The sequence below is a fragment of the Marmota flaviventris genome, chromosome 2 (assembly GCF_047511675.1).
Source record: "Marmota flaviventris isolate mMarFla1 chromosome 2, mMarFla1.hap1, whole genome shotgun sequence".
In the NCBI taxonomy this organism is placed as follows: Eukaryota; Metazoa; Chordata; class Mammalia; order Rodentia; family Sciuridae; genus Marmota; species Marmota flaviventris.
In genome coordinates, this window is record NC_092499.1 from 121,433,730 (window position 1) to 121,460,329 (window position 26,600).

A 26,600-nucleotide genomic window follows, 5' to 3' on the forward strand; every position below is an offset into this window, starting at 1 on the left:
TTTTTTTTTTTGTACTGGGGGATTGCACTCAGAGGTGCTTAAGCACTGAGTTATATCCCCAACCCTTTTTATATTTTATGTTGAGATAGGATATTGCTACGTTGTTTGGGGTGTTGCAGAATTGCTGAGGCTGGCTTTGAATTTGTGATCCTCTGCCCTCAGCCTCCTGAGCTGCTGGAATTATAGGTGTGTGCCACTGCTCTTAGCTTTTGCATCTTTTAAACCTAACCTTTTTTGAGAACTTTTCTTCCCCAACTCCCACCTTTTCACAGTTAACAACTTTCACCTTATTACTGGTAAACCTTGGATATAAGTTGTATTATTACATTTGCAATGTTTTATAATTTTTTAATGTCTTTTTTTTTTCCCTTCTGTGACCATCTTTGAGGCAAGATCTTTGCCATATGTCTGTATTATAAGCACTCTGAAAGTGTAGCTGGCCCTTAGTAAAAGAAGTTCAAATGTTTGTTCATTCAATAGAATCAAACTTTTCTTTTTAAGCTTCTTTATGGAATTATCAGATAGCATTGCCTTTGATGAAGATTCCTGGACTTCATAAATTACAATAATTAGACCTTAGTCAAATAGGGTAATGAATGTAAGCAAACGGAAATAAATATTTGTACACACAAGCATCATTTTAAGTTAACTTGATTTTAGTGCATTTGAGTGGTCTGTGATTCAAAGTATTGTGTAGTACCTGGTTTATTTTAGCATTGAAAGCCTTCAGTGAATGTGTGGTAAAATTTCTCATATTGTTCTCCATATTGTTGGGTTAATTGACAGTATTTCTCATCACTGGAAATCAGTTTCTTTCAGCTTGCTGAACAATTGTGGCTCATAGGTTACCTACCCTTAGTTTTTCTACTTCCTTCTGTTCATGTTGGTAGAGTTTTGTTTATTCTGAATATGTTAGTAATTATGAAACTTGATGTATACAAGCTATGTTCATTATTTTAACTCATAATTTAAGTATTAAGCAAACCAGTAATATATGAGTGCAAAAAAAGTCATTGTTTTTGTGAAAATAAGAGAATTTTTGGGAAACTTTGATAAAGATATACTGTTAAAGTTGCTACAAAATGAGTGACTAGGACAGCTATGAAAGTTTGTTGAAAATAGGAGAAATAGTATCACTTCACTTTAAGGAATCAGAATTGAACATTGTTAGTGAGGCATCATGTTGTGTATCATGTGAGAAATGTACACAAAGAAAAACCCAGTTTTAATACTCTCTGTCAAGATTAGCAAATTTATATTATTAAAATACATGAGCAAAAATAAAAGTTTAAGGTACTATGAAATTTTATTATTTTCTTTTATAATATTATTGAACTTTTAAATTATGTGCCAATTCATTTATTTTTTAATTAAAAACATTTTTTAAATTGTCAGTGGACCCTTATTTATTTGTATGCAATGCTGAGAATCAAGCCCAGTGCCTCATGTATGCTAGGCAAGTGCTCTACCACTGAGCTATAGCCCCAGCCCTGCCAGTTTATTTTTAACTGATATATAAAAACATTAAAAGGGTACGTATTAATGGGGTACCATGTGATCTTTCAGTAGATGTATACATTGTTGATATATAAATCAGGTTAAACATCTATTTCCTCAAATTTTTTTTTCATTTCTTTATTGTGAAAACAATCAAAATTCTTTGTTCTAGCTTTTTGTTTTTATCATTATTAGAGCTTTATGGTTATGTACAATAGTTGGGTTCATCTCAACAACTCATACATGCATGGAAATCAATTTCAGTTCATGATTCCTCCCCTTTTCTTCCCCCTTTGCTTTTCTGTATTCCCCCTCTTCTTCTTCTATTCTATGAGACTTCGTTTTGCTCAAGTATTAATTTGCATTTGATTGATTCCTTATGTAATCTTATTCTTCCCTCTCCCTTTCCTTTATTTTAGTCTAAATTCAGCATTGAGAGCCAACATTCAATCTTTGAGTTTCTGAGTTTGGCTAATTTCACTACACATGATATTCTCCATTTCGATCCATTTACAGGCAAATGCCATAATTTCATTCTTTTTAATGGCTGACTAGAACTCCATTGTGTATGTCACAATTTCTTAATTCTTTTATCGATGGCCATCTAGGTTATTGCCATAATTTTGCTGTTGTGAATTGTTCTGCTGAATACATAGATGTGGCTGTGTTGCTGTAGTTTGCTGATTTTAGATCTTTTGGGAAAATACCCAGAAGTGGGATAGCTGGGTGTTATGGTAGTTTCATCCATAGTTATTTGAGGAATCTTCAAACTGCTTTCCAGATTGGTTGTACTAGTTTGCAGTTCCACCAACAACATACAGGTATTCCATTCTCCCCACAACCTTGCTATCATTTATTGTTATTTTTATTCTTGATCATTGACGCTGATTGGAGTGAAATGAAATTTTAGTTTTGATTTGCATTTCCCTTGTTGCTAGAGGTGTTGATCATTTTTTCATGTATTTATTGGCCTTTTGTGTTTTTTCTATTGTGAAGTTTCTGTTGAATTTTGCCCTTTTATTGATTGGGTTATTTGATGTTATTGGGGTTTTTTGGTGTTAATTTTTTTCTGTATATCCTGGATATAAATCTCCTTCGGAAGAGATATTGGCCAAGATTTTCTTCCATTTTGTAGGCTCTCGCTTCATGCTTTTAATCATTTCTGTAGCTGTGCAGAAGCTTTTTAGTTTAATGGCATGTCACTTATTGATTGTTGGTTTTATTTGTTGTGTTTTGAGGGTCTTCTTAAGGAAGTCTGTGTTGCACCTGTATGATGGAGTGTTGACCCTGTGTTTTCTTCTACCAGTTGTAAAGTTTCTGGTCTAATTCCTAAGTCTTTGATTCATTTTGATTTGATTTTTGTATAGGGTGAAAGATAGGAATCGAATTTTATTATATATATATGGATATATACATAGATATATTTTTGTTACCCTTGTCAAATATCAGATGGTAATAGGTTTTTCTCTGCATATTTTATTCTTTTCTATTGGTCTTCATGTCTATTTTGGTGCTAATACCATGTTTTTGTTATTTTTTTGTTAGTACAGCTCTGTAGTATAATTTCAGATCAGGTATTGTGATGTCTCCTGCTTCATTTTTCTTGCTTAGTATTGCTTTGGCTATTCTGGGTCTTTTTTTTTTTGTTGTTCTAATTAGTTATACATGACAGTAGAATGCATTTTGTGACACATCATACATAAATGGAATATAACTTCTCATTCTTCTGGTTGTACATGATGTAGAATTACACCAGTTGTGTAAGCATATATGCACATAGGGTAATAATTTCCAATTCATTCTATTATCATTCCTAACCCTATACCCGCTCCACTCCCTTTACTCCCCTCTATCTAATCCAAAGTACCTATATTTTTCCCTAGCTCCTCCACCCGTTGGTTATTGTGAATTTAGCATCTGCATATCAGAGAAAACATTCTGACTTTGGTTTTTGGACATTGGTTATTTTGCTTAGCATAATGTTCTCCAGTTCCATCCATTTACCAGCAAATGCCATCATTTCATTCTTCTTTAAGGCTGAATAATATTCCATTGTGTACATATACATCTTCTTTATCCATTCATCTGTTGAAGGGCACCTAGGTTGATTCCATAGTTTAACTATTGTGAATTGAGCTGCTATAAACATTGATGTGGCTGTGTCACTGTAGTATCCTGATTTTAAGTCCTTTGAGTATAAATCTAGGAGTGGGATGACAAGGTCAAATGGTGGTTTCATTCCAAGTTTTCTGAGGAATCTCCATACTGCTTTCCATAGTGATTGTACCAATTTGCAGTCCTACCAGCAATGTATTAGTGTACCTTTTTCCTACATCCTGGCCAACATTTATTGTTGATTGTATTCTTGATAATTGCCATTCTGAGTGGAGAATGAGATGGAAACTCAGTGTAGTTTTGATTTGCATATTTTTAATTGTTAGAGATGTTGAACATTTTTTCATATATTTGTTGATTTGATTGTATTTCTTCTATGAAGTATCTGTTCAGTTCCTTAGTCCATTTATTCATTGGGTTATTGTTTTTTAGTTTAAGTTCTTTGAGTTCTTTATATGTGCTGAAGGTTAATGCTGTATCTGAGGTGCAGGTGGCAGAGTTTTTGCACCATTCCGTAGGCTCTCTCTTCATGTTATTTATTGTTTCCTTTGCTGTGAAGAAGCTTTTTAGTTTGATTCCATCTCATTTATTGATTCTTGATTTTCATTCTTACCTTTAGGATTCTTGTTGAGGAAGTCAGTTCCTATACCAACATGATGAAAAGTTGGGCCTACATTTTCTTCTAGTAGGCGCAAGGACTCTGGTCTAATGTTAGGCACTGTTTTTGATCTCAGATTTCTCTGCACCAAGACATACCTTGGAATCACCTGAAATATGGCTTTCTTTAGTCCCCTTCCCTTTTGGCCATGGTGAGTTGGCTCCAGCAGCTGTTGCTTATGGTGGGCTTTCTTCTTTATTTTGTTGTATCCAGACTTCTGAGTTCACATTGTGCTCTAAGTGTCCAGTATTAAATCCCAGTGAAATCCCTCTTTCACCTACCTCACTGAGAACCTGTATTTCCACTATCATGGTCTCATGCTATGGAGCAGCCTGGAATGTGGCCTCCTCTACTCTCCCATGTTCCTTATAACTCTGAATACAATTTTTTTTATATTTCTTGCTTCAATGAATTATTTATTTTGAGGGATCAAGTAAGTCTTGTGTATTATCCTTAGTTTCATTTCTTCGTAGCTAGATTAAAATTAATGACTTACCACTTTAGATCAAGATAAATCTGTGAATTTAGTCACCTTAAATATCTGTGATAGTATAATAGATACATGCATACAATTAATTTAAAATGTGATATATTAAGTATGTATTTAAAATTGTTACTTTAATATTTAATTTATTAGGTGTATTTATTTATCTCCATAGGGGTTCTCCTGGCACAGTGGCTGCTCCACGTGTGGCTCCCACAGGTGTCAGTTGGGCTGACAAAGTAAAGGCTCATGCAGGCTCTACCACTTCTTCAGATTCAGCACCTGCTCAGCCCTGTCCACCAATGGCAGTGCAGAAGACTTCCCGCAAAAATGGCAAGTGACCTTGAATTAGCTTTTTTATGTAGTAGATAAATGTATATTCAAAAATATTTACACAGTTTAAAATTGGTCTCATTAGAATTATGTATTTATCCTTTTGCATCTTCTGTGTGATTATACACTGCAGAATAGGGACTGTGGTGTGTGTTAGTTTAGAGCTTGCCTAGTGTGCACAAGGCCTTGGATTTCATCCCCAGCACTGGGATGGGGGGAGAGTTGCCAGCTCCACAAAACGTTCTTAAAAGCTGAGCATAACCATTTTTTAGCACAGTGTGTTAGCCAGTAGAGATCATTCTAGTTTTAGGTTTACACTGTATACCCTTTAAGAAGAATATCTTTGTTAGTTTATTTATATATATTTTACAGTTGTTTTGATCCAGAGAAGAAAATGACAGTCTGCTCCATTATTTAGGCAGAATATACTCTTTAAAAGTAGCATATTACAATTTTAGCTCTTTAATATTTGATTATTTTGGTTCTTCAAAATAATCTGTTTATGGTTGTTCAAACATTTATTCTCTAAGCTATCAGAATAATCAAGGAACACAAATAAATAGATAGTGTGTCATTATGAGGGTATGATTTATCCCACAAGAATTTCCTTCATAAAATCTTTTTCTGTAGAAATCTGTGGATTTTAAAAAATATATTCAGAGTCTGGGATGTGAGAATGATAATAAGTAATAATGAGTTTGTTATGAGTAAAGGGGAACTTCAGAAAATGCTATCTTTTTCCTTTAGTGGAAGAGCCCTTTGAAACTTCTTGGTTCAGAAAGACATATTTTGGTGCACATAACAAAGGCCTTGCTATCTTTGTATTATGGATATACTTTGATTTGTTTTGGATTTTGGTATTAGCAAGTTGTATTGGCTTATTTCAAATAATATTCTTTATTTTCACCCAACATTTTGTACTTGGTTTCTTCATATAGGCTGAGAAGTAGCACCTTGCTAGTAGGTAAAAATTCTGTATTTGTCTGTTTTCTGTTGCTGTAACAAAGTACTGGGTAGATTACAAAGAGATTTATTTAGCTCACAAGAGACTGAAAGTCCAAGATTGGGTGACCCCATCAGTTAGGCCTTTAAAGTGGGCCTTATGGTAGATAGTATCATCATGATGGTAGTAAAAGTAATCATATAGTGAGACAGGAAGCCAGAGAGCAGTGTATGCATCAGGTTCGTGGCCACCCCCCCCACCCCGCCCCCGCACGCCTTTAAACAATCCACATTTGTGGGAACCACTGGGATCCTACTAGAATTACCTTAATCCTTTTCAAGGGCAGTAACCCCTAGTGACCTAATCACCTCCATTAAGGCCCTACTTCTTAAGCTTCCACCATCTTAATGCTGCCACACTGAGGACCAGACCTCAATTACATGAACCTTTGAGGAACAAACCACATTCAAATCATAGCAAGTTCCTTCTCTGAGAAAGAGGTAGGAAAATATGAAATCAATACTCTCTAATTTCTGTATCTATAAACAATCTGAGAGAAATGTGTTATAAAAATCAAAGTTGCAAAAACCTTAGAGTAATTATATAAAATTAGCACTTATGGCTTTGTTTAAATGAATACTTTGAGATTATTCATGAGAAATCCATTTGGTTGAGATGAAATGAGAGACAATGATAGATAATGAACTGTGCTTAAGGAAACCGTATTATGATGTTGGAAAATTTTGTTTTAGAACACCTTCACTTTTAGTTTTGGGGTTTTAGTGCATTGTTGTGCTCAGTGAGTTATGGCATATACCTCAAGTAATTGGTAATAATGGTAGCTATTGAAATGAAGTTTATAACTATATGCTATAAAATAATTCTAATTGAAAATGATTGACCACATGCCTTTAATTTGCTTATTCCCAAGCCCAGCTAAAATGATATAAAAGGATTTAAAAATTCAGCTTAAGAAAAAGGAGAAAAGATGATATGAACAGATTCTCTGGAAGTCGGAAAGAAGAAAGGTTGCTTGTAACAGAATTTCAGTGAGTTAGGTGAATCCCAAGATGCAAAAAAGAGACAAAACTGAAAAGCAATCACAGAATGCCCAAAAGTTGGAAAATTGGTGTTATATTTATTTTTGGAAGTAAGGGTACATGGAAGGGTGGTACTTTAAGGAGTTTAGTTTCCTGACCCTCCTCCACTTAATCTGAATTGTAGCAGGACTATTCCACTCTCATTCCAGAAGAATATTGGAGGTTTATTTTTTAGAGGTGGTAGGAAAGATAGTATTTGATCCAAAGGACCACGCACATTAGAAGGTAAGAGTAGTGTATTTACAACAGGGGTATAAGTGAAAGACTCTCTAAAAATTAGTGTTGGGGACCCTCATCTTCACTTCCCCCTCCAGCCCTCTTTTCCCACCTAACACCCAGGTTTTTCAGATCAAGAAAAACCATACCTGAGGAACACATCCAGATTTGATATAGATCAAAAGCTACTGGTCTTCAAAACTGATACTATGAAATAAATGTCTGCTGATAGTCTCCATCTTTCCATAGTTTTTGGACTTATTTATCATATATAGCTTATTTTTTTAAAATTTGTTTTAGTTGTAGATGAACACAATACCTTTATTTTGTTTATTTATTTATTTAATTATATTGGTGCTGAGGATCGAACCCAATGCCTCACACATGCGAGGCAAGTGCTCCATCACTGAGCCACAACCCCAGCCCCTTTCATGTATAGCTTTTTCAAAACATCTATGACTGAAAATTAAAATGACTCAACAACTTGTGGGTTTACTTTATAAACATTTCTGGTAGGTTTTCAGTTATTTCACCTTGTTTTTCTTTAACATATCTCACATTTTTTAACAGTATATATTTAAAATTATAGAGCCTTATTTTATTTTATTTTTTTAAATTTATTTTATTTATTTATTTTTTAATTTTTATTGTTGGTTGTTTAGAGCCTTATTTTAAAAGTTTTTTTTTTTTTTTTTTTTTTTTTTGTGTGTGTGTCTGTGTGTGTGTGTGTATGGGAGTGGGAGTGTGTGTTTGGCAAAATTATAGAGTATAATCAGACCATCCTAATGCTGTCAAGGTTTGGTTTGTGATGTTATTAAGGTTGATGTATTTTAGTTTTGTTCCTGTTCCTTTAGGGGTCTCAGCTGAAAATCTAGGATATTTTTAAAGCCCATTACATCCCTGGATTCCAACTTTTGTTTCCTTAGCACTATATAATTGTTGTAAAATCTGTTCTGCTCATTAGCTTTCCAGCTGTTGCTTTCTGCTAGGTTTCTAGGTTTTTTGGAGTTTTGCCCTGTATATGCAAAGTCCAGCACTTGTCAGGCATGTTAAGGGAGATTGAATGCAGATTTTTTGGCTCACTTCCTTATAGTACCCATGCACCCCCGCTTTCTGAGATTTTTGCCCCTGACGTCCCAGTTGCTTTAGACTCCCTGAACTTCTAATTCTGTTTCAGCCAGTTGGGAATGCTGGTTTTTGCAAGAAATCATTTCTCCTGCTTTCTGAATTTGAAATGTCTTCAAGCAAAATGCTAGGGTGAATGTGGGTCTAATGTTGTTATTCCCATTTCAGGAATTATAGTTTCTTAAAACTTGCTTATATTGGTTGCTTTCCACAGCCTTTAAACAGTCCATTTATATATTTTGTGTAGCCTTTATGGTTTTTATTGGCAGGAAGAGGGCAAGTTTTCATACAAGTTACTCTGTCATTGCTGGAACTGTAAATCTAAATACATACTCAAGCACTCGTGGAACTTTTACGGAAGCTAAAACGTGCTAAGCCATTAGACCAGCCTTAGCAGGTTTCAGGTGATGGAAAGTACTTTGTCATGGATCACAAAAGGATTAAATTAGAAATAAATTACAGTTACAATAGCTATACAATTCTGAAATTTTTGAATTTTGGAAAGTAATTTTATGTGGAATCAGAAAGGGCAATGAAAATTTGATAAAATCAATTGAACATGGAAGAAGTTGTGAGATAAAGCTATGCTTTGAGGAAAAATTTTAACTTTAATTGTACATATTATAAAAGAAATAAAGCTAAAATCCAGTTTAATGTCTTTTACATCCAGTTCTTGTTACAAAAGAACTAGTTAAACCAAGGAACATTAAAAGAAGGAAAATATATTAGGTGATAATGAGACATTTAACAAAGCCAAATAGACTAATACAATAAACAAATCTTATACCGATCAAGAAAAAGAGATAAGGTATAATACCAGCAATGAAATAGAGGATGTGACTAGAGATTATCTATAGATATTAAAATGATAGTAAAAGGAAATTATAAGCAGCAGCATACAAAAATTTGGAAAATTAAAAAAAATTGACAAATTTCTTAAAAAAAAAGCAACTTTAAATTTGCATTTCAATAATTAGAAAAACTTGAAGAGACTTGCAGATAACCTTTTAAAAATGTGAGTCTGAAATTAAAATCTCTTCACAAGAAAATTCTAGCTCAAGATGGAATTCATCTGCAAATTCTTCCAAACATTTAAGATAAAAATAATATAAATCTTATAGAAATTCTTCATAAGAATAAAAGAGATTGTTTTATGGGCTAGCATAATCTTACTATAAAAACCTAACTAGGAAATTACAATAAAAGATTATCTTTTGAACATTGATGTAAATAGTCTAAATAAAGTATTAATGAAATACTGTGATAAATAAAAATGATAATATGTTATAGTCAGGCTGGGTTTATTTCAAGTGCTCTTCAATTATTTGATTGTATTGATATGAATTTACTGTAACTTTATTAATGGCATTTGTAATATTAAAAAATGTACAAGTAAAAAGTTTGAAATGAAATATAATTTTTAGCTTTGTGCACCTCTATCCTAACATTATTCTAAGTTTTTAGGAGTTCTCTGACAGTTTAATTACATGATTTGCTGTTCTTAAACATTCTTTATTATGGGAATAATTTTTCAATATAGTTTTCACTGAAGGTTCATTAAAATTGTAATTTTTCTGTAACTATTTTCTCAATTTCTAAGAGACCTGCTATAGTTTTTATTTTGATATACTTCTCTTTTTACTTGTTTCAATTATTATTTCAATTTTTTTTATTATACGATAGTGTTTGTGTTGGCTGTCTTATTGGTTAATGGAATAGCTCCAAGGTTTAAGCAGTATTTCTTTCTATAAGGCAACTTTTAAAGAGAGATGTTTTTCTTTCCTTTAAAAGATAAAGTGATTAATCATAGTACTTCTATGTGTGAGTCAGTTAAATTAACTGGAAACTAAATCTTGTGTTAAACTTCTTTAATTAAAAAAATTTTTTAAAGATGTAGATGGACACAATATTTTTATTTTTAATTTTTTTTAGTTGTAGATGGACAGAATGCCTTTATTTTATTTGTTTCTTTTTACGTGGTGCTGAGAATCGAACCCAGAGCCTCATGCATGTGAGACAAGCACTCTGCCACAGAGTTACAGATCCAGCCCCCACAATATTTTTATTTATTTATTTTTATGTGGTGCTGAGGATCAAAGCCAGTGCTTTATACATACAGGATAGGCAAGTGCTCCACCACTGAGCTACAACCCTAGTCCAAACTTCTTTAATTTTATAATTTAATTTTTTCTTCTTTATTTGTGTTTTTATCATTCATCATGCAGTTCTTTTGTAATTTGCATGAAATATATTTAAATGTAAAACAGAAATCTTTATGTACCAAATATTGATAAAGTTAAACATCAGTGAAAATTGAATATAGATTGGATATTATATGATTTAAGTCATTATTGTTAGTTTTGTTGAATATTATAATTGTATTTTAAAGAAATTTGTATCTGTGAAGATGTGCTGAATATTTACAGGGTGTGAGAAGCCACCTGTGAATTACTTAAGGGTCTCCTCTTGGTATGACAGAAAAGGAGATTTTAGGTTTTACCTTGGAAACTATCTGTGGCTCTCTCATGCAATAGATTACCCAAGGCACATGAGCTTTATCTCTGCTCTACTAGGAAGATCCCTCACAGTAGCTCCAGAGATGGGTGTAACTGCTTGGAAACTGGGCAGCCCACCTACCTTTTTTGGTGAAGAACATTCTATGGAAGGCCTTGGATGTTCCCCGATATAAATAAAGCAAGCGTGGGTTCCATTTGGCCCTTTACAAATTTTTATATATATATATATATATATATATATATACACACATACATACACACACATATATGTGTGTGTGTATATATATGTATATGTATGTTGCAGATGAACACAATATCTTTATTTTATCTATTTATTTTTATGTGGTGCTGAGGATTGAACACAGTGCCTCACCCATGCAAGGCAAGTACTCTACCACTGAGCTACAACCCCAGCCTCCATTTGGCCTTTTTTAATGTGGAAGCTCCATCTGAATGATTGGGCTAGCACTGTTCTGGCTCCGCTTTTTAAAGATGTTTTCTGTGTCCTGTGGTTTTTTTCAGTCATTCTACTTCTTTTATTTCGCAGCCAGCCCATTCCACTGAGGGGAACCCCATTTCTGCTGCTTGTGTAGAACGTGGTTGGGAACAGGGAAAATTATATGATGTTTAAGATTTGCATTAAAATATTTTCAGAAAAAATAATGGGGAAGGACAAACTACACTTTTGATAAGAGATTGGTATCCAGAATATATAAGAGTCTCATAAAACTCAGTAGCAAAATCCATATAATCTGATTTTAAAATTTGTGAATGATCTGAACAGACATTCTTAAAAGAAGATATGCAGAGAGTCAAAAAGTAAATGAAAAAGAGCTTTACATCACTCATCATCAGGGAAATGGAAGTGAATACCACAGTAAGATATCATCTCATCTGAGTTGGAATGGTTATTGTCAAAAAGACAAAAAATAACAAATGCTGATATGGACACGGAGAAAGATGTTGGTAGGAATGTAAATTAGTACAGACATTATGGAAAACACTATAGAGATTCTTCAGGAAACTAGAAGTAAAATCAGCACATGAGCCAGCTGTGCCATTGCTGGATATATAAGCAAAGAAATTGAAATCAGTCAAAGAGACTTACATACTCACATGTTTATTGCAGCATTATTCATAATAGCCAAGATATGGAACCAACCTAGGTATTCACTGACTGATGAATGAATAAGAAAATGTGAAATATATACAGGGTAAAATATTATTCAGGTGAAAAAGAATGAAATCCTGCTGTTTGCAGTAACATTAGAGGAATTGGAGACCATTATATTAAGTGAATATGTCAGGCACAGGAAGACAAATACTGCATATTCTCACTTCTATGCAGAAGCTGAAAGGTCGATTTCATAGAAGGAGGGAGTAGAATAGTGGTTACCACAGCTCAGGAAGGGAAGGGGAGGGGAAATGAAGAAAGGCTGGTTGATGAGTACAGGGGTGCAGTTGGTTAGGAGGAAAACCTTCTAAGGTTCTGTAGCACAGTAGAGTGATGGTTGACGAAAACTCATTGAACATTTCAAAATAACTAGAAGAGAGGATTTTGCCCCCAGCACAGGGAAATGATAAATTTCTGAGACAGTGGATACGACAGTTACCCAGATATGATCATTACACCTTATATACATGTACCGAAATGTCACAGTGTATCCAGTAAATACATATAGTTACTATGTGCCAATTAAAAAGCATTTAAAAAGGAAACAAATGTGGCAGAATATAGATAGTCATTGAAGCTTCAATAATTGAAACATAGGGTTCTTTCTGCTGTTTTCTCTCTACTGTGGATTTCAGAAATTTCATAGACTAAACATTAAAAAAATCACAAATATAAACACACTTTCTCCTTAAAGATTTCAAACTCAGATCTTTATCTCACCTTTGCCCTCCCACCCTTGTGGTACTGAGGATTGAACCTAGGAGTGCTCTACCACTGAACTACATCCCCAGACTGTTTTTATCTTTTGAGACAGGGTCTCATACATTTGTATAGCTGGCCTCAAATTTTCAATCCTCTTGCCTCAGCTTCCCAAAAATTGGGATTACAGATGTGTGCCTCTGTGCCCATCCAGAGCCAGATCTTTAAAATAAAAGATCATAGCTTTTGTCTGATACCTTTAACTTAAATCACTGTATATTTGTTTATACAATGAATACGCTATTTTTTTAAATAGGATAATGAGTTAATTTGCCAATTAAAAGAATAAACATTTTGTAAATATTTTTTTCCTGGAACTTAATTTCCTTACCTTTAGTGATTCATGTGATAATATGAATGTAGATTTTCAGTTTTGCTGACAAAGCTTCAGAAATTGGCCTACTCCTATTGTTCTTATTTGTTCTAATTACTTATGCGTGACAATGCATTTTGACACATCATACATAAATGGAATATAACTTCTCATTCTTCTGGTTGTACATGATGTAGAATCACACAGGTTGTATAGTCACATATGCATATTGGGTAATAATGTCCAATTCATTCTACTATCATTCCTACCCCCATATTCCCTCCCCTCCTTTCACTCCCCTCTGTCTAATCCAAAGTACCTCTATTCTTCCCTAGCATCCCCTTCCCCACCATTGTGAATTAGCATCTGCATATCAGAGAAAACATTCTGACTGGTTTTTGGGCATTGGCTTATTTTACTTAACGTGATGTTCTCCAGTTCCATTCATTTATCAATAAATGCCATCATTTCATTCTTCTTTAAGGCTGAGTAATATTTCATTGTGTACATATACAACTTCTTTATCCATTCATCCGTTGAAGGGCGCCTAGGTTGATTCCATAGTTTGCTATTGTGAATTGAGCTGCTATAAATGTTGACGTGGCTGCATCATTGTAGTGTGTTGATTTTAAGTCTTTTGGGTATAAACTGAGGACTGGGATAGCTAGGTCAGATGGTGGTTCCATTCTAAGTTTTCTGAGGAATCTCCATTCTTTCCATAGTGGTTGCACCAATTTGCAGTTGCACCACCAGCAATGTATGAATGTACCTTTTCCCCACATCCTCGCCAACATTTATTGTTGCTTGTATTCTTGATAATTGCCATTCTGACTGGAGTAAGATGGAATCTCAATGTAGTTTGATTTGCATTTCTCTAATTGCTGGAGATGTTGAATACTTTTTGTACATATTTGTGGATTGATTGTATTTCTTTTTCTGCGAAGTGTCTGTTCAGTTCCTTAGTTCATTTATTGATTGTTTTTTTTGTGTGTGTGGTATGAAGTTTTGTATCTAAGGTGCATATGGTAAAGATTTTCTCCCATTTTGCAGGCTCTCTCTTCACGTTATTGATTATTTCCTTTGCTGAGAAGAAGTTTTTTTTTTTTAGTTTGAATCCATCCCATATATTGATTCTTGATTTTACTTCTTATACTGTAAGAGTCTTGTTAAGACAGTCAGATCCTAAGCCAACATGATGGAGATTTGGCCCTACTTTTTCTTCTGTTAGGCGCAGGGTCTCTGTTATAGTGTCTTAAGTTATTGATCCACTATGAGTTGAGTTTTGTGCATAGTGAGAGATAGGTGTTTAATTTCATCTTATTACATATGGATTTCCAATATTACCAGTACCATTTGTTGAATAGATTATCTTTTCTCCAGTGAATTTTTTTTTTGTGCCTTTGTCTAGTATGAGATAACTGTATTTATGTGGGTTTGTTTTTGTGTCTTCTGTGTCTGTACCATTGGTCTACATATTTTTTTGTGTGTGTGTGTGTTGCTGGGAATTTAATCCAGGGCCTTGTGCACGCGAGGCAAGTACTCTACCAACCAAGCTACATATTTGTTTTGGTGCCAGTGCCATGCTGTTTTTGTTACTCTGGCTCTGTAGTATAGCTTAAGGTCTGTTATTGTGATGCCTCCTGCTTCACTCTTCTTCCTAAGGATTGTTTTAGCTATTCTGGGTCTCTTATTTTTCCAAATGAATTTCATGGTTGCTTTTTCTAGTTCTATGTAGAATTTCAATAAGAATTGCATTAAATCTGTAAAACACTTTTGGTTGTATAGCCATTTTGACAGTATTAATTCTGCCTATCCAGGAGCATGGGAGGTCTTTCCACCTTCTAAGGTGTTCTTTGCTTTCTTTCTTTTGTGTTGTGTAGTTTTCATTGTAGAAGTCTCTTACCTCTTTTGTTAGATTGATTCCCAAGTATTTTATTTTAGATTATTGTGAATGGGGTAGTTTTTCAATTTCTCTTTCAGTAGATTTATCACTGATGTATAGGAATGTGTTTGATTTATGGGTGTTGACTTTATATCTTGCTACTTTGCTGAATACATTTATTAGTTCTAGAAGTTTTCTGGTGGAATATTTTTGGATCTTCTAAATATAGAATCATATCATTGGCAATTAGTATTTCATATTCATATCCCTTTAATTTCTTTTTCTTGTCTAATTGCTCTTGGCTAGAGTTTCAAGGTTAATGTTGAATAGAAGTTGTGAAAGAGGGCATTCTTGTCTTGTTCCATTAGAGGGAATGCTTTTCCTCCCTTCATTTAGAGTGATGTTGGCTTTGGGTTTAGCATTTATAGCTTTTACAATGTTGATGTATGTTTCTGGTATCCCTAGTTTTTCTAGTGTTTTGAACATGAAGCGGTGTTGTATTGTGTCAAACACTTTTTCTGCTTCTATTGAGATGATCATCTGATTTTTGTTTTTAAGCTTATTGATCTGATGAATTATGTTTATTGATTTCTTAATACTGAATCAACCTTGCATCCCTGGGATGAACCCCACTCAATTGTGGTACACTATCTTTTTTTAATATATATTTTTTAGTTGTTGATGGACCTTTATTTTATTCATTTATATGCTGAGAATTGAATCTAGTGCCTCATACATGAGGTAAGCATTCTACCACTGAGCCATAACCCTGACCCCCATTTTAATATGTTTTTGTATGCAATTTGCCAGAATTTTATTGAGAATTTCTGTACCTATGTTCAACAGGGATATTTGTCCAAAGTTTTCTTTCCTTGATGTGTGTTTGCTGGTTTTGGTGTCAGGGTGATATTAGCCTTATAGAATGAATTTGGAAGGATTCCCTCCTTTACTATTTCTTGGAATAATTTGAGGAGTATTGGTGTTAATTCTTCTTTGAAGGTCTTATAGACCTTGGCTAAGAATCTGTGATGGTGTCTTCTACTTCATTGCTTGAAATTAATATATTTAAATTGTGTATGTCCTCCTGATTCAGTTTGGGTAGGTCATATGTGTCTAGAAATTTATAGATGTCTTTAAGATTTTCTGTTTTATTGGAGCATAAATTTTCAAAATAGTGTCTAATTATCTTCTGTATTTCAGCAGTGTCCATCATGATATTTCCTTTTTTATCACTTATTTTAGTAATTTGAGTTATTTCTCTCTTTCTGTTCAATAGCATGGCTAGAGGTTTATCAATTTTATTTATTCTTTCAAAGAGCCAACTTTTTGTTTTGTCAGTTTTTTGAATTGTTTTTTTCATTTCAATTTTATTGATTTTGGCTCTGATTTTAATTATTTTCTGTCTTCTGCTTTTTTTAAAAAATACTTTTTTTAGTTGTTGATAGAACTTTATTTTATTTATTTATATTAAGGTGCTGATAATCGAAACCAGTGTCTCACACATGCTAGACAGGCATTCTACCACTGAGCTATATATAACCCCTGTCTTCTGCTTTTGGCATTGAATTTTTCCTCTTTTTCAAGGGCTTTAAGATGTAATATTAGTTCATTTAGTTGTTGACTCTTTATTCTTTTAATGAATGAGCTCAATGCAATGAACTTTCCTCTTAGTATTTCCTTTATAGTGTCCCAGAGATTTTGATATGTTGTATTACTATTCTCATTTACCCCTAGATATTTTTTCTTTATTTCATCCTTGATTTCTTCTGCTGTTCATTCGTCATTCAGTAGTATATTATTTAGTCTCCAGGTGTTAGAGTAGCTTTTATTTTTTATTTTGTCCTTGATTTCTAATTTCATTCCATTATGTTCTGATAGTATGCAGGGTATTATCTGTATTTTTTTTTTATTTGCTAAGTGTTGCTTTGTAGCCAAAGTTATGGTCTGTTTTAGAGAAGGATCTATGTGCTGATGAGAAGAAAGTGTATTTGCTTGTTGATGGATAAAGTATTCTATATATGTTTGTTAAGTCTAAATTATTGATTGCATATCATTTAGTTCTATAGTTTATTTAGGTTTTGTTTGGATAATCTGTCCAATAGTGAGAGAGGTGTATTAAAATCACTTAGTATTATTGTGTTGTATTCTATTTGATTCTTGAAATTGAGAAGGGTTTGTTTGATGTACATAGATACTCCATTGTTTGGGCATAAATATTGATGATTCTTACGTCTTGCTAATGTCTAATTCCCTTAAGCAGTATGAAATTTCCTTCTTTGTCCCTTCTGATTATGTTTGGCTTGAATTCCACTTTATCTGATGGAAACCCCTGCTTGTTTACATGATCCAAATGATTGATATGTTTTTTCTCATTCTTTCACCTTCAGTCTGTGGATGTCTTTCCCTATGAGGTGAGTCTCTTGGAGACAGCAAATTGTTGAGTCTTGTTTTTTAATCCAACTTGCTAGTCTATGCCTTTTGATTGATGCTTTCGGCCATTAACATTCAAGGTCATTATTTGCATGTAATTTGTATTCCTGGTCATTTTGTTTTTTTCTGTTTTTTAATTTGACTTAGTTTCTCTTTTGATTGGCTATTCCTTCAGTGTAGTTCCCCTGTTTGCTGGTGTTTTTTTTTCCTCTTCATTTCATCCTTATGGAGTATTTTGTCAAGAATGTTCAGGAGTGTAGGCTTTCTAGTTGTAAATTCTTTTAATTTTTGTTTATTATGGAAGGTCTTTATTTCATCTTCAAATCTGAAGCTCTATTTTGTTGGATATAAAATTCTTGGCTGGCATCCATTTTCTTTTAGAACTTGAAATATACTATTCCAGGACCTCCTAGCTTTGAGAGTCTAGGTTGAAAAATCAGCTTAAATCCAAATTGGTTCCCTTCTATACCTAATTTGATATTTTTCTCTTGTGGCCTTTAAGATTCTATCTGTGTTCTGTATGTTAGTTGTTATTGTTATAATATACCTTAGTGTGTATCTGCTATAATTTGTATGTTTGGGGTCCTGTAAGTACTTGATTTTTCATTCATTCTTTAGGCTGGGAAAATTTTCTGATATTATGTCATTGAAAAGATTGTTTATTCCTTTAGTTTTTATCTCTGCACCTTGATTTATCCTGATAAATCTTAAACTGATACATGAAAAACACTTCGATTCAAATATGGTAGAGATGTGAGAGAGGAAAAAAATAAAAAAACACTTGAGGGGAAAACGAACAATTGTTTCTGCTGGCATTCAAAACTTTCTCAGCTTCCTTCTCCATGGATGCAGGCTAGGTGAGCTGATAGATAGATGCCTTCACACCTTCTTTCAACCCTTGACCTGTTATAGCCAGCCCCATCCATCCCTGGGCACTCCAGGAACCCCAGAGCTGGGGAGAGCCTGGCTTTCTTCCTGGCCCAGACCAGCACATGCAGACCCAGCCACTATCTGATGGATCTGGGCTACAGATACACCAATCATGGCCATATTGCAGTCCCAAGATCTTAATGCCATTTCAGCTTGCAGAGAGACCACCAGGGATTTGCTCATACAGAGGAGCTACCCTGCAATGAAGCAGCAAAATTCTGGTTGCTAGCGCTCCCAGCTGGAAGACCTCAGGTGCAGCCAAATCCTGAGGCACCCTGATAACAGACCTCCAGGCCCTGGCCCGTGTGTCCAAACAGAGTCAGCTTTGCCCCAAGATGGCAGTGGTGGCAAGCTGCAGATACCCTGGCCCCGCAGTCCCTGGCCGATGTCCCAAGATGGAGGTGGCCGTGTGTAACCAAACCTGCAGGCACTCTGGCAATGAACCTCTGGGTACATTTTCTTTCTTTTTTTTTTTTTTCATATTTATAAACACTTTATTCAGGTCATTATAGCGCGTGAGTTCCCATCTAAATGCACGGATACAAGCGAGGTATTCCTAGGTTAATGCCGGAGCCAGTGGGTTACGTGGGACTGCGTATTAAGGCTGAGGGGTGAGCACCAAGGATTCAGAGTCAGACCCAGCCAGGGACCCTGTGCTGAGGGTGTGCAGATGTCTCTAAACCAACAGCTGCTTTCTCACGGCTGGGCATACTGCAAGGCATGTCTCCAACATTAAATCATCTCAGTGATATCAGGGAAACAGATACTAAAGAAATGGAACCAGTTCCTGGTGCAGCTCAGCTGTTGCTGCTTTGTAAAGTCATACTAGCATGTAAACAAGCGTTTTAGAACATTCTAGTAATAGTGGGCCACAGAGCAATAAAGCCCATGTGTTTTTCTCTCTCAGTGCCTCCTAACCTGCTTTCATTCACACAGGAATTCCCACCTTTAAGCCACATAACCTCATGTTAAGTCTAATGTATGTAACAAAAAGTCTCTCAGATGAGAATAGCTATTTCCACAGCAGCATCCTATGCAGTTTGTCACTGAAGAAAGCAGGCATCTCGGCTAGCTATCCTCTGTGAAGAGTCACCCACCGCTAACCAATGCCTCATCACAACCATAATTTAGAAGACTGATTTAAGAAGCAGAATATGAATAAAAATAGGAAACAAACTTCAAAAAACTATCACCTCTGAGGACTGGATTAGGTAATGATCAACTGCACAGGTGTTCTTACTTAAAGGGCTACAAAACTGTTGCTCAAGTAATTATTAGACAATGGAGCCCACAGCTAATGGTTTGCAAGAAGCTGGGAAAACTCTTTGTTTACAAGTGTGACATGAAACAATGAGAGCCTCGCTCCCCTCTCAACCCCACTGCAAAAGGCCCCACTGCAAAAGGCCGAAGCAGAAGGGATGGGCGCCATCTACAGCGTTTCAGAGACAAAGCAGTGCTCAGGGTGTGGAAGGTCCACACACAACATTACCATTCTCCTTTTGAAGGACACCTTGAATTCCATTTGGCACTTTTCTGAATTTATCTGTCAGGGACAGACTTAAGGAAAATTTATTCATATTTAACTTTTTGGCAAACTAGGAACTTTGGTCATGTTCATAGTTCTAAAAAACTTTTCAAAGGGGTTATTTCTAATTAATATTTTAGCAAGTGATATATATAACAATAACAAGAAAGTAAACATCTTCATATCTAATGAAAGAGCAAAAATTCTTTACCAGCATCTTATTTTAAATACAGCAAGAGTCAGTACTGCTTACAAAAAGAAGACGGCTTACAAGGAACCAGAAAAGGATCAAAATAAGGCACAGCCTGTTATTGTCACAGATCAGTATTAGGCAGTAGTGTTTTTCCTGGAAGGCACAAGTTGGAAATCTGATTACCCAAAGGTTTAAAATGTGGCTCTGAAGATAATGTCAAATGACAGGAGAAAGAACTTGGAATGGATTCCCTTAACTGGAATCAATGGCAATGAATTAGTGACAACGTTAAGTCTAGATACAGTACTCTGGAGTCCAGATGTCCTCTGTTGCTCATAGGTAAATCTGTAAAGGCACTGTGCAAAACGGGGGCAAGCTGGCCCTCTAGTTTGGAGTGCATATTAAAAAACAAGGCACATAGCCTAGAAACCAAACTTTACATGAACTAACAAAAATAATCATTTTGGAAATAACAGTAGGTAAGCTGGATAATGTAGCAGGTTCTAAGTCGAAAGTCTTGAAGAGGTTTCCTGGACAGCAGGGTTGAGTTCCACCTGTTCTTCATTAAGAGACGCTCCATACAATGATGATGATGACGATAATGACCAGAACGCTGATCCCTATTGCCCACATCTTGCAATTCTTCCACCAATATTTTCTCTTCAACTTGGCAGCACTTGTCTCAAATTGAGAAGCTCCTGCCTGCAACGCATCTGCACGGTCGTCCAGCTCAGAGAGCTTCTGGTATCTTTCTAGCACCTTGTCCACGTTGACTCTCATTATGTCCACAACCTCATCTACTTGATTTTGTGTCTGCTGAATTCTCCGATTACTGCCAGTGGCAGCACTGGAACCTGCAGGCGCACCTGCAGACATTTTGGCGGCGGGCGAGGGTCCGTGGAGCTGCGCTGCGGGCTGAGGAGGCCGGGGAGGTCCTCTGGGTACATTTTCTTCCTTCATTTTACCTACAACCCTTTTAAGCACATGTTTCCTACAGGCTTTACTAATATATAATGTTGTTGTAATATTTTATTGTAGCTAATCTACATTGGAGTTTTAGTATGCATTTTCCTGAGATGATTAATGAGGTTGAACATTACATTTTTATTTGCCATCCTCTTCAGTGAAAGGTGGTTTTTGGGGTTTGCACGTTTTCTACTTGGTTTGTTTGTAGTATTACTTATGAGTTTTAAGGGAGCTCTATATATTATAGACACTACTCCTTTGACAGATTTTTTTTTTTTTTTAAATCAGCCTGTTATTTTCTTCACAGCAAGGGTTTCCAATTTTAATGAGTTATAATTGCTTAAACCTTCTTTTTTGGATCATCCTTTTGTTGTTAAATCTGAGGAATCACTGTGTGACCATAGACTCTGAAGATTTTTCTTATTTCCTAAAAGTTTAATAGCTTTACATTTTACATTTAAATCTGTGATCCATTTTAAGTTTTGTATAAAATATTTGCATGGTTTGTCTGTACCAAACTCATGTTGAAATTTGATTCCTTATCTAATGTTATTGAGAGTTGGTGGGATCTTCAAGAGATGATTAAGTTGTTAAAAGAGATTAATGCCTTTCTTGCTGGATTGGGTTCATTTTTGCAAGATAGGCTTTTTATGAAGCGAGGTTGTCTCCTGTATTTTCTCTCTAATACATTCTTGGTTGCCCGCCACTTTCCACCATTATTTGAAAAAGCACAAAGCCCTTAGACTTTCCATCTTTCAGAACTGTTAGCTAAACAAGCTACTTTCTTTAAAAAAATTAACTAGTCTGAGGTATTTTGTAATAGCAACAGAAAATGTGGTAGGATGGTGTGAGTTTTAGGTCAAGTTTACCTTTTATTTCTGTTTTGTCTATGGAGGTACACTTTTGAATTTTATAAAAATCCAGTTGGTCATACTTGTGTAGGCATAGTTCTGGGCTCTGTATTCTATTTTAATGACTCTGTTGCTTCACTAGTTGTACAGTCTTAATTATTATTTTTTGGCTTTTTTTTTAGTGGGGTGGTCTTTTGGTACTGGGGATCGAACCCAGGGATGCTTAACCACTGAGCCATATGCCCAGCCCTTTAAAAAAATATTTTATTTAGAGAGAGGTCTCATTTAGTTGCTTAGGGCCTTGCTAAGTTGCTGAGGCTGGCTTTGAACTCGCTCTCCTCCTGCCTCAGCCTCTCCAGCTTCTGGGATTACGGTGTGTGCCACTGTGCCTAGCTTGAGTATTCTTAACTTACTGGTAATCTTTAACACTGGGTAGAGTGATTGCTTTTGCTTTATTTTTCTTTTTAAAAATTGTTTCAGCCAATTTTTGGTCTTTTGCCTTCCTGTATAGATTTTAGAATAAGATTATCTATGTCAAAAATTTTGCTGGGATGTTGATAGTACAATGGAACTACAAATCAGTTTGTAGAGAATTTATGTCTTTTCTGTGTTGAATCTTTGAATCTATAAACATGGTGTATATCTCCATTTATTTAGGTATTTTATTTATTTTGTAATTTTTCAGGACATTCATCCTGTATCCTTTTGTTAGATTTATTAATAAGTTTTCTTCGGTGTAGTTGTGAATTGTTTTCAGTTTGTTTCCTCATGTTCATTATTAATACATAGAAATTCAATGGACCTTTTGCAGGATTGGATTATATCCTGCAGTTTTACTGAGCCCATATAATAATTCTTGGAGTTTTGATGTATATTCCTTGGGATTTTGTAGTAGACAATCATGTTATCCAAAAATACAGACAATTTTTTCCTTTCTTTTGGTGCCTTTTTTTACTGCCTAGGATTTTCAGTGCTATTTTTAATAAGCATTGTGAAAGGAGACAACCTTGCCTTGTTCCACATCCAGGGGGAAGCATTCAGTCTTGTATTATTAAGTTTGATGTTAGCTGTGAGATTTTTGTGAATGCTCTTTTACAAGTTGAATAATTTCTCCTCTATTGAAGTAAAGGTAGTTTTTATTATGAGTGAATGCAAAATACTTCGGTTTTTGGTTCTTTTTAATTATGCATGAGAGCAGAGTCCAGTTTGATAAAAACATACATGCATGGAATATATCTTATTCTAATTAGGGTCCCAGTCTTAATGGAGATAGATACGTGATGGGGGGGATTCACTGTGATGTATTCATACATGTACATAGGAAAGTTGTGTCAGGTTCTTTCCACTGTCTTTCCTATTCCTATCCCTCTCCCTTCCCTTCATTCCCCTTTGTCTAATCCTCTGAACATCTATTCTTGTCCTCCCCACCTATTGTGGGTTAGCATCCACATATCAGAGAAACAATCCCCCTTTGTTTTTTGAGGATTAGCTTATTTTGTGAAATACTTTTTATGTATCATATGATGTGATCATATGATTTCTGCTGTTTAGCTTCGGGACAATGGCTGGATTACATTGATTGATTTTTGATTATTGAAACAGGTTTGTATTCCTGAAATAAATTCTACTTGGTCATGGTTTATTTATGGATTATTAAATTTGATTTATTAATATCTTTTGAAGATTTTTGCACATAAGTTCATGGGAGATTTTGGTAGATAGTTTAACTTTTTTTTTAAGAGAGAGAGAGAGAGGAGAGAGAGAGAGAGAATTTTTTAATATTTATTTTTTAGTTTTCGGCGGACACCACCATCTTTGTTTTTTTTTATGTGGTGCTGAGGATCAAACCCGGGCCGCACCCATGCCAGGCGAGCACGCTACCGCTTGAGCCACATCCCCAATAGTTTAACTTTTTATACTATCTTGGTATAATATTGTCAGGGTAATGCCAACTTTATAATTTGAGAAGTATTTTCTCCACTTCAATTTTCTAGAATAGTATGCTTACCATTTGGTCCTGGAGATTTCTTTTAAATGAAGTGTTCACCTCAGTAGTTATAGGAATACTCAGATTATCCATTGAATGTTGGCTGAGTTTTTGTGGTTTTTATAGAATTGGTCCATTTAATCATTTAATCCAAGTTTTTGCATTTATGACTGTAAAGGTATTTGTTGTGTCCCTTTCTCATAATTTTTTTATATAAATGCATGATCTGTAATGATGATCCTATTCCATTCCTGATGTGATTTGTGTTTTTCATCATTCTCAGTGTTGCTAGAGGTCAATTTTGATTTTTTTAAAGAATAAGATTTTTATTTCATTGATTTTCATACTGTTGTTCTGTTTTCAATTTCATTTGCATTGTTTCTTCATTACTACCCCCCCCCCCCCACCAATTTGGCTTCAGGTTTTTTTGGTCTTCATTTTCTGTGGGGTTTTTTTTTTTTGTGTGTGTGTGTGTGTGTATATGTGTTAGGGGCTTGCTGCTTTGAGACCTTCTGTAAACATTTAGCATGATAAATTTCCCTCTCAGACTTGCTTTTAAGCTATATCTAATATTTTGGTATGTCATCTTTTTATTTGAATTTATTTTTATGTACTATTTTTTTTCATTCTTCCTTGACTATGTAGAAGGCGTTTAATTTTAAGAGGTCAGATATTTCCCTGTTGTAAATGTTACTAATTGATAGTTTGACCTCATTATGGTCAGGGAATATTTTTTTGTATGATTTAAGTTGTATTTGCAGAATTTTATTCTGTGGCTCAGAATATGAGTTAGTATGGTAAATATTCTGAGGGTCTTTCAAAACATTTTTTTTTAACTGTTGAATAAATTGTTCTGTGTATGTCATTACCTCTTGTTGGTTGATTGTATTGTTCAATTCTTTCATATAGTTGTTGATTTTTTGTCTGATAATTATATTAGTTGCTGAGTGAGTGGTTTAGAAATCCTCAACTATAATTTTGGATGCCTCTTTTTCCTTTCAAACTTATCAGTTTTTTCTTCATTTATCTTGAGTGTCTGTTGTTGGGTATGTACATATTTAGAATGTATTTAGAATGTTTTATGTTAGTTTGGAATGATAGTTTTATCATTATCTGATTTTTCACCTCTACTAGTTTTCTTTGCTCTGGATTTTACTGTTCTAAAAGTATATTACCACTATAGTAATATCAATCTGTTATATTAATGTTTACATGGTATATCTTTTTTTTTTATTGTCAGCCTACCTATATCCTCATGTAGAATGAGATTCTTGCACATAGCAAATAGTAGTCCCTCTCGCTTGTGTGGTTTTGCTTTCTACTGTTTCAGTTACTTGCAGTAAACCATATTTACTGAAAATATTACATGGAAAATTCCAGGTATAAGTAATCATGAGTTTAAAATTGCATGTTACTATGAGTAGTGTGAAGTAAATTTCCCCCATCCTATTTCATCTTACCCATTAATCCAGTAATCTTTTTGTCCTGCATATCTTATGTTGTGTATGCTACATCTCCATTGGTCAATTTAGTAGCTGTCTTTTATCAGATTAACTGTGGCAGTATTGTAGTTCCTGTATTCAGTCTTTAAGTTACTTAATAATGGCCCCAAAGCACAAAAGTATTGATGCTGGCAATTCAGGTATGTCAAAGAGAAGCAATGAAGCAGTTCCTTGAACTTAATAAGAAAGTGGGGGTGGGGTGGGGGGGAAAATGCAGTACATATACACAATGGAATATTACTCAGACTTAAAGAAGAATGAAATCATTTGCATTTGCAGATAAATGGATGGAAGTAGAGAATATGATGCTAAGTGAAATAAGCCAATCCCCCAAAACCAGCGTCAAATGTTTCTCTGATAAGCAGATGCTGATCCATACTGTGGGTTAGGGTAGGGAAGAATGAAGGAACTTGGATTATGGAGAGGGGAGTGAGGGGAAGGGTGGGGTAGTGGGAATGGGAAAGACTATAGAATGAGACAGACATTATTATCCTATATATACTACTAGTGTGACTCAGCACTGTGGATAGCCAGAGGAATGAGAGGTTATGCTGCATTTGTGTGCAGTGTGTTAAAATGCATTCTACTGTCATGTATAACTAATTAGAACAAATAAAAAAATATTTTATCCATGAAATTATTGGGAAAGAAAAAGTAATTCATGTTAGTTTTATTGTCACATATTAAATTGTAATCTTTACAGCCACAGTGCATGATAAGCCTTTATTTAAGACGGAAAAGGCATTAAACTTTATCATAGTTACGTTTATGAAAAAAATAGTATATTTACATGGTTTGGTGCTATCAATAATTTTGGCATCCAGTGAGGACCTTAGAATGTATTTCCTGTTGATAAGGGGACTGCTCTTTAGCTCAGTTCTGTTTTTTCCAAAAATACTTGGTCATTTAATACACCAGCCTTGGTCATTTAATTTCTGTATTTTGACACTTATATAATAAGAAATCTTTTCATTTTTAAAATTTTTATTGTGTTTTTTTTATGCTTTTCTTGTCTTCATGTGAATTACTTGAACATTTTTTTATGATTTTTCTTTTGATTTATTTAAAGTGTTTTGGAACACATTTTCTCATAGTTTTCTT

General features: G+C 34.6%; 1 protein-coding gene and 1 pseudogene across 6 annotated transcripts in view; one reads left to right on the plus strand and one right to left on the minus strand.

Annotated features, from left to right (window-relative positions):
• Scaper (S-phase cyclin A associated protein in the ER) overlaps positions 1–26,600 on the plus strand; it is a 454,707-nt gene that overhangs the window by 88,384 nt on the left and 339,723 nt on the right. For all 6 annotated transcript variants that reach the window (XM_027925223.2, XM_071608497.1, XM_071608494.1 and 3 more), the window contains one exon: positions 4,930–5,087. In XM_027925223.2, coding sequence (XP_027781024.2) covers positions 4,930–5,087 — 158 coding nt within the window. The remainder of the gene's footprint in view (positions 1–4,929; positions 5,088–26,600) is intronic.
• On the minus strand, positions 20,185–21,121 carry LOC114084004 (vesicle-associated membrane protein 3 pseudogene; annotated as a pseudogene).